Source organism: Epargyreus clarus, unplaced genomic scaffold (assembly GCF_041222505.1).
Source record: "Epargyreus clarus isolate Ecla_fem2 unplaced genomic scaffold, WU_Ecla_fem_2.2 ptg000024l, whole genome shotgun sequence".
NCBI classification, from domain to species: domain Eukaryota; kingdom Metazoa; phylum Arthropoda; class Insecta; order Lepidoptera; family Hesperiidae; genus Epargyreus; species Epargyreus clarus.
Genome location: NW_027332231.1, coordinates 4,864,241 through 4,880,824, shown reverse-complemented (window position 1 = coordinate 4,880,824; position 16,584 = coordinate 4,864,241). Strand labels below are relative to the sequence as shown.

Below are 16,584 nucleotides of genomic sequence, written 5' to 3'. Positions count from 1 at the left end.
GTACAAAGTTTGCCGGGTCAGCTAGTTTGTTATAATTTGTGTGTGTGTTTTTAAAGATTAGATAAACATATCTCAAATATGTTTCAGGAAAAAATCTTTAATTTCTTACTCTTTCTTGATAGTGCGTACGAAATGTTAGTACCAGGATTCAATAACTTACAAGCGTTTGTTAAATGTCAAATTTGGTTCAACATTAAGCTCCGCAAGTTACTCATAGGCCCACAGATTCTATTATTCATTTAGCCCAATATAGTCCAGACGAGTCCAGTGGTGCGTTAAGTTGTACAAAACACCCTGCTTCACAATATTTATTTATTTATTCAAGCGGAAGGGGAGAGTCAGTAATTGGCACATGACAATGGAGATTACGCGGCTTACCGCCGAGTTTTGTGATTCAAATATTGACGGCTCGGTGGGCGACAATAACGGACCCTGTTATGATAATATTCTGTCATTTCATACAATAATTTGTCCGTAAACTGTTCACATCGAGTGGCGGTTGAAATCTTTATAACGTCTGTTTTGTAATAATTGGGATGCATAATGTTTAGGCGAGATGGGAATTTCAACACCTTGAGGAATTAACATTTGTGTCTGTTGTCTTTTAGCGTATTCTATGGGAATCGCGAGTCAAGTTGGGGCTTAGCGTTAATCCTGTTTGCCCTTTTACTTGAATGAATATTCGATTCAACGAAAGTTTTGACGGGAGATTTTCCAGCGATTCTATCTGTGTGACGATACGTACTCTCACTGTTGTGAGAATGGAATTAGATTCTCAATAATTTTTCTGTTAAAGTGCATGTAGAAAATTTCAGTTAGATCTTTAATTAAAACAGGGTCAATCAGCGGTAACGATTCCTATCAATCTACAAGATCTTCTTTTACTAGTTTATCATTCAAATATTTTATTCATAAAGGTGGTTGTTAACATGCGCGATTTGTCTCATACATCATGTTAAGTTAGGTGCTCAAAGCCAGAATCCTACATGTCAATAGTTACATGCGTATTGGATGGCAAAATCAGATCAAAAATTACATCAATTTTCATACTCTTCGCTGTCCACCAGATTGTCATGTTGCGATTTGATTAAGAGGCACAAAAACAATCTTGTATACCGACGTGTCAAACGCCGTGTAATATTAGGTCTTAGCCTAAGCGCTAGGTGAATGGTGTCAATAGATGCGCTCTGGACGGCAACAGGCGATCTCAGTTCGCATCAATCTTCGCGATCGTCACTGTCGACTCGGACTCGCCCCCGCGATTAATCACGCCGGAACGTTTTCGATTAGCGCCGGATAACACAGAAAAAAGAACGTTCCAATTACAGACCATCAACGCGTTCCATTTGTTTTCGAAATTCCACACTCCATTGAAGGGTTAGATGTTAACTATTTTTTTGATAGGACAGAAAATGAAGTCTGTCATATTGCTTCTGGGGTTTTGTTGGAGCTTAATGAGTTTGTTATTTTCATTAAGAGAAATAGTTTTTTTTATTTAATATAAGAGTAGGAGACGAGCATGCAGACCACCTGATGGTAAATAGCTACTGCCGCCCATGGACATCTGCAATCAACTCCGGGTAAGATTGGATTTCTGAGGTCGGCCATAGATGCGCCGCTACCCCTGAGGACTAAGTATGTCTCTTTTACCACACTCTTCAAACCAGAATACAGCAGCGCTTAACACTGCTATTATTAGGCAGGAATAGGTGTGGCGGTGGTGCCGCCGGTGTCGAAACAGATGGCTCTACTACCTTCATATGGTAGATTAAATTGAGGTTTCTGGTTGAAATCTACTTTGCTAAATACAATTTGCGGAAAACTTTTCGCTACAACCAAACGATTGCGTTAGAATCTTAATGAGGTGAGTTCAAATATATTAGACGGAAACAGGAAGTATCAAATGGCGTTTCGTTGTCTGCTCACGGTCCAGTTCGTCGCGCTAAGTGCCCCGATGTAATTGTTCGGCCAATGCAAATAGTTCGTGTTTGATATACCGGCGCCGTTCACGTCTTCAAACTTGTCCACACTTCGAAGTAAACCGGACGGACTCGCCGATTTGCCGGATTTAACGGATTCACCACGGTTTGCTCCTGACGTCAGTTTACGTGTATCGATATAACATTAATGACAAATGTAGTATCATCTCTTTTTGATACGAAATCATCATTATTATTACTATCTTCATTTTCTTATCGTCTATACATAGCATAGTTTCAATTGTATAGGCTTACTTTAATTACTTTTGATTTTGATATTATTGCATTTGTGTTGTTCTTGATGTATTTCTAGTTGTAGATAGGCAGATGTTATAAATAGACATTCAGAGAATTTCAGTAGCCGAATTCGCCTGTGACTTTTATTAAATATCAGTTGCAGTAGTTGCAATAATATGCTCTATTAAATGTATCTGATCGACAGGTTACATTCCATCGATTCAACTGCACGTTAACAGCAACAAAAAATAAAATTGATTAAGTTACTTAAAGTTTAGAAAGTGCAAGTGCAATGTATGTCGGAATACAGGCTAGTCTTGTATTATTTTTATCAGATTACGTGACGATATGAGTTTAAATGTTTGAGTCAATATCTGTCAATACTTACAAGCGTTCTGAAGTCGTACAAATGAATTAGTGGTTTGCTTACTTACTTCCACGATCAATTAAGTTTGTAATATCAGTTTTGACAGCTGCAGTTTTGTTTTTATTTCAATTTGTCTAACATTAATTTCGTACTACATTAGCTCCTTGGTTTAGTATTTTTAATTGGTTTAAAAGCAGCTACCAATTGTCTTAATTTCACTTGATGAATGAATTGAGAATTTAAAAATAAATATTTTTATACATTTAAGGTATCTGTGATTTAAAATAATCATTATTCAAAAAAAAAAAAATTAACATAATTAATTTAAAGAAGATAATCCTAAGGACAATCACCGGACAATTTGACATATACATACTTCTTTGAATACTTTAAATTTACTTCGAATCAATTGCACTTACTTTATAATTGGCAGTAGTTCCTTAATTATGGCAAGCGTTTCGCATAACGTTTTAAACTATCATCAAAACCTATCCATCAAGTCAGTAGGTAGGTAAACTCGATCAACCGTTTAGTGTTTATCAGGAGACCTTAAGTGACACAGCATTCAATGTTCACCTTCATTCAAATTGCATGTAAGTGCCGGATATTGTAATTATACTGACAGTACGCTCGGTGCATATCATTTGCGGCCGTGGGGAGCCTAATTTTATTGATCATTTGCATTTAGCGATTCAAATGAGTCATTTTGTATGGCGCTTTTCTTATTTAAAAGCTATTTTTTGTTGCAAGCAAGTTCGCGCACTTTGCAGAAAATCGTAAAGATTTTCCTTATTTATTTCAGGTTTGATATGAATACACTAAGAAGAAATGACTTCGTAGAATTCTTTATTTTTTGTTTTTTTATTAGTTCACATTTGACGTATTTTTCTTAGTTCAAATATAACGTGTGCAGTGTGAAGGATTATAGTTTTATCAAAAGCAACATCTCTGCGTTATAAATGTACTTCTTCTGCAACGGCTTTTCATTCTACATAAGGAAATGGTTCTCAATTGTCTCATGTTTATTAACAAATTATTATTAGTTGAAGTTCACGTTCACGTAATTTTCTTAGTTCACTCAACATTTTAAGTACTTATTTTAGTTTTATTAGAAGCAACATCTCTACGTTATAAATGTAATTTTTCTGCAACTGTGTTTCTTTTGCAAATGCAAATGCTTCTCAATTGTTGTCTCAATGTCGCATTGGTGTAACTGCCGTTTTTTCAAAAACTGTTACTTATTTATTAAACTACAGTTATAACGTTGCAAGTATCGCTAGTAATGCAGTAGATGTGTTCAACCCCGGACATGCGGGCGCACGTGGTGCCGTCACTTCCTAGTTGAATATTAATATTGTTGTCATTGCTAAGGTATGATAATGGTTTATGAGGACACCGACTTTTTTATTTCCAACGCTTTCTTCCTAACCCTCATTTATTGAACGATACCTATTATACTTAAGTTCTTAAATGTATTTAGAGTAGACGTCATTAGCCTTTTTGATAGTATCCGGAATTTCGGTCATTCGGATTATATATGGAGTATAGTTTATTAATTTAAATTTTTATAATTAAAAATGAAATATCGGCTGTTGTTGCAAATGGAGCAAGATTTGAGACGTTCGAGCATAAGGATGATATGGGGTCTGGAGCTTCCTGACATAAATCAATGAAAACTAATACAATATTGTATGTTACAGTACTTTATTTTTTATTTTTTGGTCTTAAAATATTGTACATTGTTTCAGTTATACGAGATCAGCGACGATCCACAGAGGAAGGAGTTCTTGGACGATCTGTTCTCTTTCATGCAAAAGCGAGGTGAGTACCTAATATATAGAAAATAGTAATTTATTATAGCAGAGAACATTGTAGTGGACAATAGAATCACAAACAGTAAAATTAACTTGAGTGTATCCAAAAATTTACCTGGTAGTATTAGTAGCACTATCATAATATTTCTGTGAAGACACTAGTCCCTTTGATTTCAGACTTACGAGTATATTTGAAACGTTTTTAAAATGAGATGTCAATTAGTTAAAAGTCGGTCATTTGAGAAATATTAATTTCTAATTATTTTTTCACGTTTGTTAGATTTTCTAGGATTTCGTATGATAAGCCACCGTTCTTAAATGCACGTTCTTTTCAATCGTAAGTTAACAAGGATGGTAACAGAACACAACGGACACATGGACAATAAAAATAAATATTTATCACCTGTACAGTTCACAATAAAACCACCATTAAACATTGATTAATTCCCACTTACGATTGATACTTCCCATAATTTATCATAAGTAACCGGCTCATTCACGATCATCCTTTGAAACGAGATTTGGCCAATTTAACAAAATCTCCTGAAACTCGCATGTTGTATTAGATGAGAGGTCATCTCAAATTGGAGATAAGATATGAATCGAATATGGGCTAATATCACTTGGTTGTATAGACTGTTTTATATTGTAGAGATTTTCGATAAGATCCGTGATTGACGTCCGTCTGTGCGTATGAGCTATGAGCTATTAGATGTAATTAGTTTGAATGGAGTACAGTTTGAAATCATCTGGGAAGTGATCTTGTTTCGCTTCAACAATCATCGCGAATATTTTATTGTAATCTTTATTTTAGATATTGCTGTTAATATCTGAAAAGGAAGTTTAATTTTCAATAGATATGATATTATTCATTCAATTAATGATCCAGAGAAAATAGAATATGTGAAGTTAAGTATATTTGTACGCAAATCACATTAGATAGTGGTAGAAATAAGTTAGTAACCTAAGCATATAATTTGCAAATCTCTTATACCGACAAAATCTACTTATTTTCATTTAGGTAATAACCGGTACAGATATTGAAATGAGAGTATGTCCTGCATTTTTATTACTTTTCCATGTAAAAATGTATAAGGAAACTGTTATCAACAACATGATATACTTAGATATATTAGCTATTCGTGTCAGTTATACATCCCTGGTACATTTACTGCGAACTCTACTCACATTAAGACCTAGAAACATCCTTATAAAGTAAAATTGCTTCATATAAATCTGCAGTTAGATTATAAGCCGCTGATGACTAAAATTAATACCACACGTTTGCTCATTTATTACTTCACTGCATTAATTAAGGGTATAGAAGTGTTACAAACAAAACGAGTGTGGGAATTCGCCATATGAACGTAATCCATAAAGATAATCATTATATTTTAAATATCATAATAGAAATAATTAAGCAGGAGATCGCTTGATCGCCTCGAGCGCTGAGATCGTGCGCGGGCGCATGATTGATAACTCGACTGTTGTCTCTTTCTTACATGTCAGGTTATGTATCCTCTGTCTCTGTTTCGCATTAATTGATCTACGTTGTAAATGGCGGCGTGATTGTCGCTAGATAGATCATGTTGATATTGCCCGCCTTGTTGTTAGTCAAATCAATAGTTATTGTTGTTGGTCTCGTGAGGTCAGGCCTCATCTTTCACACTGAGGCAATGCATTGAGGAAGAGTTTAACTAGTATTCTATAAAAAAAGAAATGGACATTATTATTTGTTGCTAATAGTAAGAAAAAAACATGTCATTCAGATTTTAATTGGCGAATATTAATATTCTACAGGTCATCAATTAAGTTTGATTACAACCCATTTAAGTCCCATCGCTGGACTCAGGTTGTCCTTTTGGCAAAGGCCTGGGACATAATCCACGATGACGCATATAGTTATCGTGGAGACCTGAGGCTTAGCTGTTAATAAATCTATAAAACTAACTCTGTAACTCATCACGGTTACAAACAACGCAAAAAACCGTATAAACTATTTTTACGGCCCCGCACAAGTTGATTGCATTGACAAAAAATCGTATTATAAATCATATTTATGTTGTCCAGTAATGGACACCCTTACGAACGTTGAGAGTATCGGGGCTCGCGATCGAAACAGGGCCCCGCTTATCTTCAACTGAATAAATTATTATTCAATTTATCATTCGAAACGTGGCCAATAAACTTCTGGTTGTTATTACGCGGGTGCGATAACAGCGGAAACTAATCGATATTTTTCCATTGCGATTCGAATCGGATTTTGAGAGGATCGTGAATAGCTTGCAGGTAGGTCCATGTCTGTTTGTAATTGACGGTCGTCAAAAATAGAATTTTAATAATTTGTAAAAAACGGTATTGAATAAATAGTAAGTAGTGAAATAAATGGGTAATGTTTTAAATGAATGTTAGGTTAGGTTAGGTATGCTTGTTACTATAAGTTTGAGAAATTTCGTAATAAAATGTACTTATATATTTTTCGTTTTGTATCCAAGGAAAACACACGCAATTGATAGGCTGTAAATTAAATAGAAATATCATTATTTGCTATTTAACTTTCTATCTCTACAAAACATCTTTATACATTGGCATAATGCACGTATTGTGTAAACAAAAAAAACAACAATCAAAATAAATGATCGCAGCATTTAGGTCTTTGGCTCGAGTTACACGGTCACGTCAAAGCTAACATCAAAGTTTAATTATTAGAATTAATTTATTCCACCGAGGTTAATCCTTCACGCATGCGAACCGCCATCATTTCGTCTGATCTCCTCGTATTAATAATGTTTTATCATTTATTATTGCTCATGAGTAATGAAAGTGGGCCCACCACGCCCCGCGCCGCTCCGCACTCTGTCTTCGTCTCGGTTAAAAAGAGAGATTAAAAAATATTACACTTGTTCCATTTCACCTGAACGTCATAGTACGTTTATTTGTTAACGTTTATGGTTCAGATTTGTGTAAATGAAGCGCCCTCGTGAGATGCGGCTGTAGTTCGTTTTTATTTCGAATCAATCTCGACCGAGAACGTTTAATTTACAGCCAGCGACAAACGATTATGTAAATCCTAATCAAAATGAGGATACCTAACTTGGTGGGTGTTCGTTAATCGATTTGTAATTAGAAATAAGATAATCGATTCCACTGAATCGATTAAATTCGTCAGGGTTCACGTATCGAGTGTTAAAGTGCTCCTTTTTCACATTCTTATTTTAATATAAGTATTAGTAATTTAGTATTGAATGATTTCCTGCTAATTGTTACTATTTCTTTCTTTAACTAGTTTATCGAAACATCAGTTAAATTGAGACCTTACAGTTATACCTATAAGTTCACTTTCGAGCCACTGTGGGAACTTACATGCACCTACTTGCCTTATCGTTTAGATAATTTGATAAATTTGTACCTTATCCAAAAATCTGAATCCTATTTAAGGACAAGAAAGGGGTGGATGTGGGTACAACGTGGCATGTTACTAGCGAACATGTTACCACGTGACCGCTCGTTAGCAGCTGATTGATCGGCTATCGGCCCACTCGCTCCCGTCACCCTGATACAGCGTGATGTTTTCATTACTACGGATAATTGGTAGAATTATGTTATTTGAGAACGAAACATAGACTATGTAAACAAAGGAACAATTTGGTAATTTCAAATATTATTCACGATTCGAAAAAAATGTGCACTACACAGAAAACTACATAAATATAGAATGGATCAACTTTTAAGGGTTTTTCGTATATTCGTAAAATAAAAATAAAACATATAAAATGTTTAAAATTGTAAAATTTATCAATGAATAAAGCGCATGAGATAAAGAACCAAACAATTTCGAAGGCTCAGATTTTAATCGGTTTTTTTATATTTAAATATTATTATTTGGTTATATTACACTTAAAAAATACATTTATAAATGAAACAGAATCCTCATAAGATCCGTTCAGTCCATGAGTAGAAATTCCTTCTTTTAAATAAAATCACAGTATACTTAGTTTATCATTATCGTTGTGCTGATAAAAAAAAATGACTATATGTAATATTATTTATTTTATTGTCTTTTAATATCACTTAAAGCTCACCCTGTAGGTGCAAACCTATTGTTTCACTTGTTAATAGCGAGTGTGGTATAACTAATAACATCTCATTCGGATTCATTTCCCGTGATTAATTATCTGTTTAATCGATATAAGATGTTGTGCCAACAGCCTTCTCGGGTTTCTATGGGTTCCCTGAACTGTTAATATTGAACGCTTATGGCTTATTTTAGGGTTGTTTTTCGTGTGAGTTGTGTTATGATAGATTAGATTAAAGAGTTGATCTATCAAATTTTTTTCGTCTCATTGAAGATAGCCTTTGTTGGAGGTTTAATTGGTGTCTTAACAGGCTCATAGTTAATTCGATTTCGGGCTGAGTGGTGCCCATTTGTTTTTGTCTGCTCACTCTTTAGTCGAGACGAGTGTTAATCTAAAGTTGATTGATTAGACGAAACTCCGATATCTCTGGGCGGAGATCGTATATTAGCTTTCAAATGTGAATTGAATTGATTACAAATAAGTATTAAATGCACGTTGTGGCTCGAGCTGACGGTATTATGGTAATGGGTCTCGATAATTACATAGTGATTGCGTATGTAACGTATACATGTAACATCACAATAATATTTACGGCTTATTATAACTAGTTATTGAATAGTTCTGTTACTGTTAAATATAATTTAAAAGATTTAAATCGAAATAAAGAAATGAAACCCACAAGTTATTTTAATAAAATGAAAGTCAAATTTATTGAGTAATTGTCAAATTAATAATTCCAACATTAGGTTATACAAACGAACAGACATATTTTTATATATTCTGGTATTGAGCTTATAGAATAAGGTTAGAATATTTAGGTATATTTGAGAATATTGCGTAGTTATTTGAACAACAGAGGGACATTATTGTTGTGTCTCAAGAAAGTTGGTATATCGTAATACTGGATAACATTTAGGAACTTATGCGCGTTTCCTACCAGAAGATGTGCGCATTAATGACAGCGCAATACTCAAATATAAACAGCCACAAGCTCTGTTCATTATTTCGAAAAGATCATTTACAAGGAGGTGAGGGAAAGTTAATTTGTTATAGCTTCCCTTTATTGAAGTTCACGCATATAATTGTCATTGTTGCTCGAAATAACTCTGAATTGATGATGGGCTCTAGGGCGAAGATTGATGATGCATGCGCCCGCTTGCCAATATTTATACAATTGGAATGTGTGTTTGTTTTGTAATAAACGTATGGGCGCATATTGTTCTTATTACGGCTAATTTGGATGTGAAGGCTTAGAAATTGGACTTCTTATAATAGTGTTAATACACATATTATTGCAAATTAAAATGTATTATAGCGTAAAACGATGACATATTACAGACATAAGAAATATTAATAAACGAAGACATTTTTAGTCAAATGCTATAAAATTTTATTTATGCTTATGTAACCCTAACTCTTGACAATAATGAGTAAATCAAGCAAATAAATTATATTTTTATACCTTATTAATATTACTTACTTGCTAAGATTTTATTATTTTGAGTAGGTAGGTATAAATTCAAAATTTAAATTTAACTAACACAAATATAAATTTAACAGTACCTTTTATTCCATGTGTTACATATTAAAATTCCGTTCTAAAACTACTGTGTACTACTACCTTTTAGTAATAAATCGGTAGGCACGCGTCACTAGACACTACTAAACGACGTTGTGACGGTCATCTCGCGCCAATAACGCCCTGAATAACGCCAGTCATGCAAGGCGACCCGCCCGAACCGTGGTACATGTGAAACGCTGATTGCGATTTAAAAAAACATTCCTATTTAATCTATTTACGATCTGTATATTATATAAACATATATATATTATATAACATTTATACTTACATCAAATAAATATATTTACGTAACTGGATAATATCCTTTGGGATGTCGTTTTACGTCAACTGCCTAGATTGAGATATGGTTTTGCAATACCTGACCGCTAAATTTGATGATACATTTTCTAAACAAATTAAATACTTGATTAACTTAAGTTTTTAATTTGATCACTGAGCCTTTGCAAGATTTGCTGCCTTTGATAACACCTTAAAAGAAAAGTATGAGTGTTTGCCAAAAAAACAATAACATCCATTTTATAAAATTATTTTTATTTTACCGTTTGCCATGAAGTAGTTAGGGCTTTGTTATCAATTATTCTAAACACTATATTTGAACACGTTCATAGTTATCTAGTTTGGTTACCTGTTTAGTTCCTTAGTTGGTAGTATTATAGCTCTCACCTCTATCCTAATAGCTTAAAACAACTTATTTCTCGCTATATCTCATGACTTGCACCAGAGCGACAGAAGCAAGCGTAGTCTATCGATGTTTGCGTACAATGAATGAATGAGTCGGGAAGAAAAGTCACCGAATCATTTAGTGGTAAACGGACTTAATCTGAATGTGTGCTATTGTGTGGTAAATGCCTTACTATCGGCACTAATATTATGCATAAGATATTGTTTATTCTTCATATATGTTTGATTTTTATTGAAGCAGATCGGAATAAGTATAAATGTTTATTAATATTAAATATGCTAGAATTCTATTGAGTTGTTTAGTTAATTTGATCACAAATTCTCTGACACCTGAGGGGTAAATGAGAACTTCTTGCATTCCTACAGGGCTCTATCTATCACATGATAGGATTTACACAGAAATAGTTTTTCTATTAGATTTACGGTGTACATAAAATGATCTGGCGTTGAGGTTTTTACTAACGCATTTATTCTCTGTAGTAACATTAACCTATAACATAACTTTACACAATATAAAGTTGGCTCTCTTATTAGTTCTCGGACTGAAAACTACGCCCCAAACTATGCGGAACGTTATTAACGAAATATGGTTCTTTGATTTTGACAGATTCTTTTACTTTTATATTTCCTCATATTGTCTCTGACGTGGTTCTATCCGTATGATCGATTGTTGCAGTGTTACTGTAACGCCCCTATGATTATGCAATTTTGTCTACGTTCGTATCGGAAATAATTATTTTTAAATGATAAAAGCATTACTAATAAGTACTCATGGTTTTCTAGGGTTCCCTGTGTGAACATCAGACCCAAATACTAAAATATTTTATTGCCTGCCTCACCAGGGAAAGAACCCGTTAACGCTCAGATTCAAATATTGAATCATTTTTTGATGTGTGCCTAACCGAGGTATGAACCCGGCACCCTCGTTACTGCGTTCGTAAACCACTACACGAAGCGTGGTTATAACAGCCGGTGTACATTCACCATATTATGCGATAAGTTAATTTTTGACTATTATAATCCTTACAAGTCTATAAAACACCATATGAGACATCAATGCGATTCCGCTCATATTTGCCACAAATATTTGCCATAATCTCGTACGTACTCGGGCTATTAGTCATAATACGCGCCGTAAACTAACCATGGCGCCTACTAACTGTTTGTTTTATCGATCACATTCGCAGTCGATTAAGATTTGTTGAATTAATTATAAAATCGTGTCATTCTATTCTTGTTCTACACTGTACTGTAAGGAAGTCAGCACATTTTACTGAACGGAGCGATTTGGATACGGTTATAAAAACTAGTTTGAAAGCTGTTACTGCATGCTATTAAGCATGTATATACTTAATATTAAATTTACTACGTACATAGAATTATTCCGCAATGTCGTGTGTGATATCATGTGAAAATCATAAAGTGTTACTTACTAGTGTGTATATTCATGTTTTGCTTTAAACCATGGTATCATCACTGTAATTTTACTGTTTAATAGTTAAGTTCTATGTAGAACCAACTTATGTTACGATTTTTGCAAACTAAGATTTATACACAAATTCTCCCGCAACTCGTTTGAAGCAGTTAGAATGTGAGTACGCAACAATACTTGATTAGTACTTCATAAGATTTATAATACGTAATCAATAAAATATGAACTGATAAAAATATACACGTGTTTCCTCAAAATGCTTGAACTACTAAAGCAATTGAAGAATAAGTAAAAATTAACGCCACATCTACAAATATTTTACAATCTAAATCTTAATAAGTAAAAATATTAACTGCGTGCGTTATGCCGTTATATCATATAAAAAAAATATAAAAAAACCTTTTATTCCATGCTCATTACATCTTTACAATTTTTGTGTATTAAATTGTTACATTTTTATTTAAATTATTATATCATTATATCGTTATATCATATAGTCCAGCACAATGTGACGCTTCCATCATAATGGACAAGCGTTTAACTCACTCCAACGAATTCCTTTAAGATTATGATCGATTATTTTCGTCGTGTTTGTAGTGTTTTGAAAAATGGCGGGGACATTTAGCCGTCGCGGCTGTGCTTGGCGGGATCAAACGCAGCTGCTGACTCTTATACAAATAAAAGTGGAATTAATCAACGTAGATCTGGCGATGAGAATTCTTATATCAGATTATACGGATTTAGATCAGACTAAATTGTTCGGCGCACACGGGTGTTTTGTGCTGTGAAATCAGACTTTCTTCGTTGTTAAAATTAAACTTATTATTTTTTTGGTTATTTTCTGGCTACAATTCTGGTTCCAATTCTATAACGGATACTCACTCCGTCCTCAGGGTGAGCAACGGATCTGCGACTAACGTCAGGATCCTTATCTTATCTGGGTTTGGTTACCATTTGTCTATGGGAAGTAGCAACCGTGAGGTGGACTGAATACGTTTTCTACTATACAATATCGGAAGAATATTAGGTAACTCCAATCCTATATCCTATTGCTACATTCAATTGTATGAAAGTAGCGAAATAGACAAATCACTCCGTGTGGCTCTCGTCCCGGTGGCAATAGATCTCGCAACATTATTAATATATCACAGACTACATTTCAGCTACTTCTTCGAATGCAATGAAATAAAATTGTCTCGCCTACATTTACGACTCTATTAATATTTTTTATCGCGGCTTAAATGTTTTCCCTTTGTTTTCATTCTCAATAAAATCTTTTTATTACCGTCCATCCAAATCTCTTTGATCCAACGTAACATATACGATACTATCTGCTTCGTGTGATATATGCCTAATTTTCATGTCAAACTACGTCGTTTGGGCTTTTATTGTGAATAAATTGTTTTTTTTTATTACGGGTGAATAGAAGTAGTAAAAATGGCAATGAATATTCCAGAGTTTTTCACTCAAAGCTCTAACATTTCTTGTGCCGAGATTGGCATGAACAGCCAAATATAACACGATATGTTGTCTACGGCTACTCTATAAGTACGTGAGGCATCTTAGTACTCAGGAAGGAGTTGTCATTCCTGAGTACTAAGATGCCTCACTTACTTATTTCTTCTTCTCACGTACTTATGAAGCCCATATCAGATGTGTTGACATCTGATATGGGCTTCAACTAGAAGGACCGTTGTTCTTTGTGGAATTGATTACAAATGTTCATGGGCGGCAGTGACCACTTACGACCAAGAGGATTGCATGTTCGTCTGCTTCTTCAATTATATAAAAAATATTACAATACCCAAACTTAAAAAAAATAATCATTATTTACATGTGTATCGGACCTGGGATCGTACCCAGAACCTTTCCGCTTGAGACCTATATAGTGACCGATGATAGTGAAAATCCCAGGATTCCTTTAGACAAAATGTCCCTATAATTAGATTTCTTTCCATATTCATTTCACCGACCACTCCCTAATGAACTGGTTTCCACTTAATGCTTTAATAAAGCATTATGATGCTAATGTTTATTGTTTTATACTCTGCATTCATTCATAAATGGCTTGTTTCATAGACGCCGAGTAAAGAGTATAGCGAAGCGAGGGAAAGTATAAAGTGGTGACTCTCGTATAATATTTTAAATCTAGAACAGTGAGAATAGAATATTTTTAATAATCGTGGGGTACAGGCGGTTAAGAAAAAGATCTAGTCATTACGTTAGGTTGTGAGCGCTTATTGGTACCCGCAGCGACTGAGTAACATAGCTGAAGAATTATACCTCTTTTAGCTAAAAGTACAATATCATAAATGTAAGATTATGAATATTGTAATCCTCGGTTCTCGTTTACGCATTCGCTGTAAGACAAGTCCTTGGAGCTCGTCTGCCTGCTTTCGCGATTTATTCGTGTTTTACACACGGGGAAGCTTTTTTGCATATTTTTAATGTTCATTAATAAAAGTCAACATGCACGATGGTTAAACTCGACTTAACATCTGAGGTTGCGAATAATTTCACTTGATTTTTTAACATTCTACTACGCTTAGTGGTAATTGATATGATTTTAAATTACTAATTAAATTCTCTCGTTTTAGATAGTAGATTATATTATATTAGACTAACTAATGTTGCTTCTTGAAAATAGCATATTGAAGCTTTTCTCATTACATCTCAAAATTAAATTATTGTTAGGTATATCGTATACAGTTACTATATAATTATTTAAACATTGGGTGCGGAAGTCCTTATGCAATTTATGCAACTTTTAAAATAATAAAAACTAAAATATTGAAAATGTGTTTTGGTTCTCTGAATAAAAGTTATCTTCCAAATGAATATTTCCAAATTGCGACTTATCTGCTAGTCACTATAATGCATCGCCGTCTTTACCATATTTAACTATGTTTTAGGAATTATTTCTAGTATAAAAACCGTTTACTCTGAACCTATTAAAGAATAATGTTTTACACTTTGTCCTGTTCTATATCACCCACACATTGATTCCGCGAATAAAGTTCCAAAAAATAAACATTACATTCGTAAAATCAGGAAGTAGCGACGATGTGTTAAATTTATCGCCTCGGCTATTTTCAAAAACGCTTTCTTTAAACGCTTTCGCACTTTTTGATTTATTGTTTCGGTAGAAGTGTGCGGATTTGTAAAAAAATAAATTAGTTGGCCACTTGTCGGTAAGATTTTTATATGTCGTATATTACTTTATTACGTTCGTTTAGTTATTTAGTGCGACTACAACTCTTTGTTGTAAGACTTTATACATTTACATAATCACAAGGATTTATTACTGTGTGTTTTTGATTCCGTATCGTAGGATTTTTATACAGAAAATATATGGATACTGAGTACGTGGACTATTTTCCAACTGCCCCAGGAAGCAGGCAAATTATAAAGGTACATTACATAACTACCTATGTTACTCAATTATAGACATAATTGTTTTTATAAAGACGCTATTTTTTTTCTGTGTCGTCTTTTTACCTTTTTAGGTAAATGTTTAATAATATGTTCCATTGTTTCTATTTTCATTATTTTAGGTAATTGGTTCCTACCTATTCTATTCGTTCTTATTTAATGTATCAATTCTGAAGAAAGTTTACGTTCAATTGAGAAAACTTTATAATGCGAAATCCAATTCCCATAAAGTCCTTTTATATTTGATAAATCGTTTCGCATTGAATCGATTTCGTTTAGGGATCGAATTCGAGCGGGTCTCGATTTTTGCAACTTAATTGGGTCTTGGAATCTGATCATAAAATCCTTTGACACTTAAGGTCTACCTACGTATTAAATTTAAATAAAAGCACATGTGATTCAGGTCTAGATACCTTTAATATCTAAAACGTATATTTTTATTAAGAAATTAGTAAGATTTTTCGAATTAAGGAGTTTTAGGGTATTTGATAATTATTATCACCGCTAAATAACATCTACGACAAATAAACGATATGACTTAAATCGACCAGAGTTTGATTACTAAAATACACTACTTTAATATCGCCGATTTGAGGTGATAATAGGCGTGACAGTAGTGCCACCACGAAACAAATAGTTAAACTTTCAATCATTTGAATTTTTTATTCACAGAAACGTAATAGGTAAATAATTTCAAGTTTACAACATAGGCCAAACATTTTGTACATTTGAAACCACGTAGGTACCTTATTAGTTATTGTCTGTAGCTGTAAACGGAAATAACTGTTATAAATTTTATTTATCAGCCAATAAACAAAGTAAGTAACAGTTACTGCTATTACAATTAAAGGTTTCACGGCTTAGTAATTGTAATTTCTATAGCTTCGCAATAAACGGGGCATTTGTTTCCGAGAAAACTAATAAAAAAACTCATTCTTTGATGGGGGAGGCGGTCGCCATCGGTATTATAATGCTAAAACATGG

The 16,584-nt window shown here is 33.7% G+C and overlaps 1 protein-coding gene across 2 annotated transcripts in view; it reads left to right on the top strand.

Moving 5' to 3' along the window:
* The window catches only part of retn (retained), a 138,979-nt gene that overhangs the window by 82,915 nt on the left and 39,480 nt on the right, over window positions 1-16,584 (top strand). For both annotated transcript variants that reach the window (XM_073086449.1, XM_073086448.1), the window contains exon 4: window positions 4,332-4,404. In XM_073086449.1, the coding sequence (XP_072942550.1) occupies window positions 4,332-4,404 (73 nt within the window). The remainder of the gene's footprint in view (window positions 1-4,331; window positions 4,405-16,584) is intronic.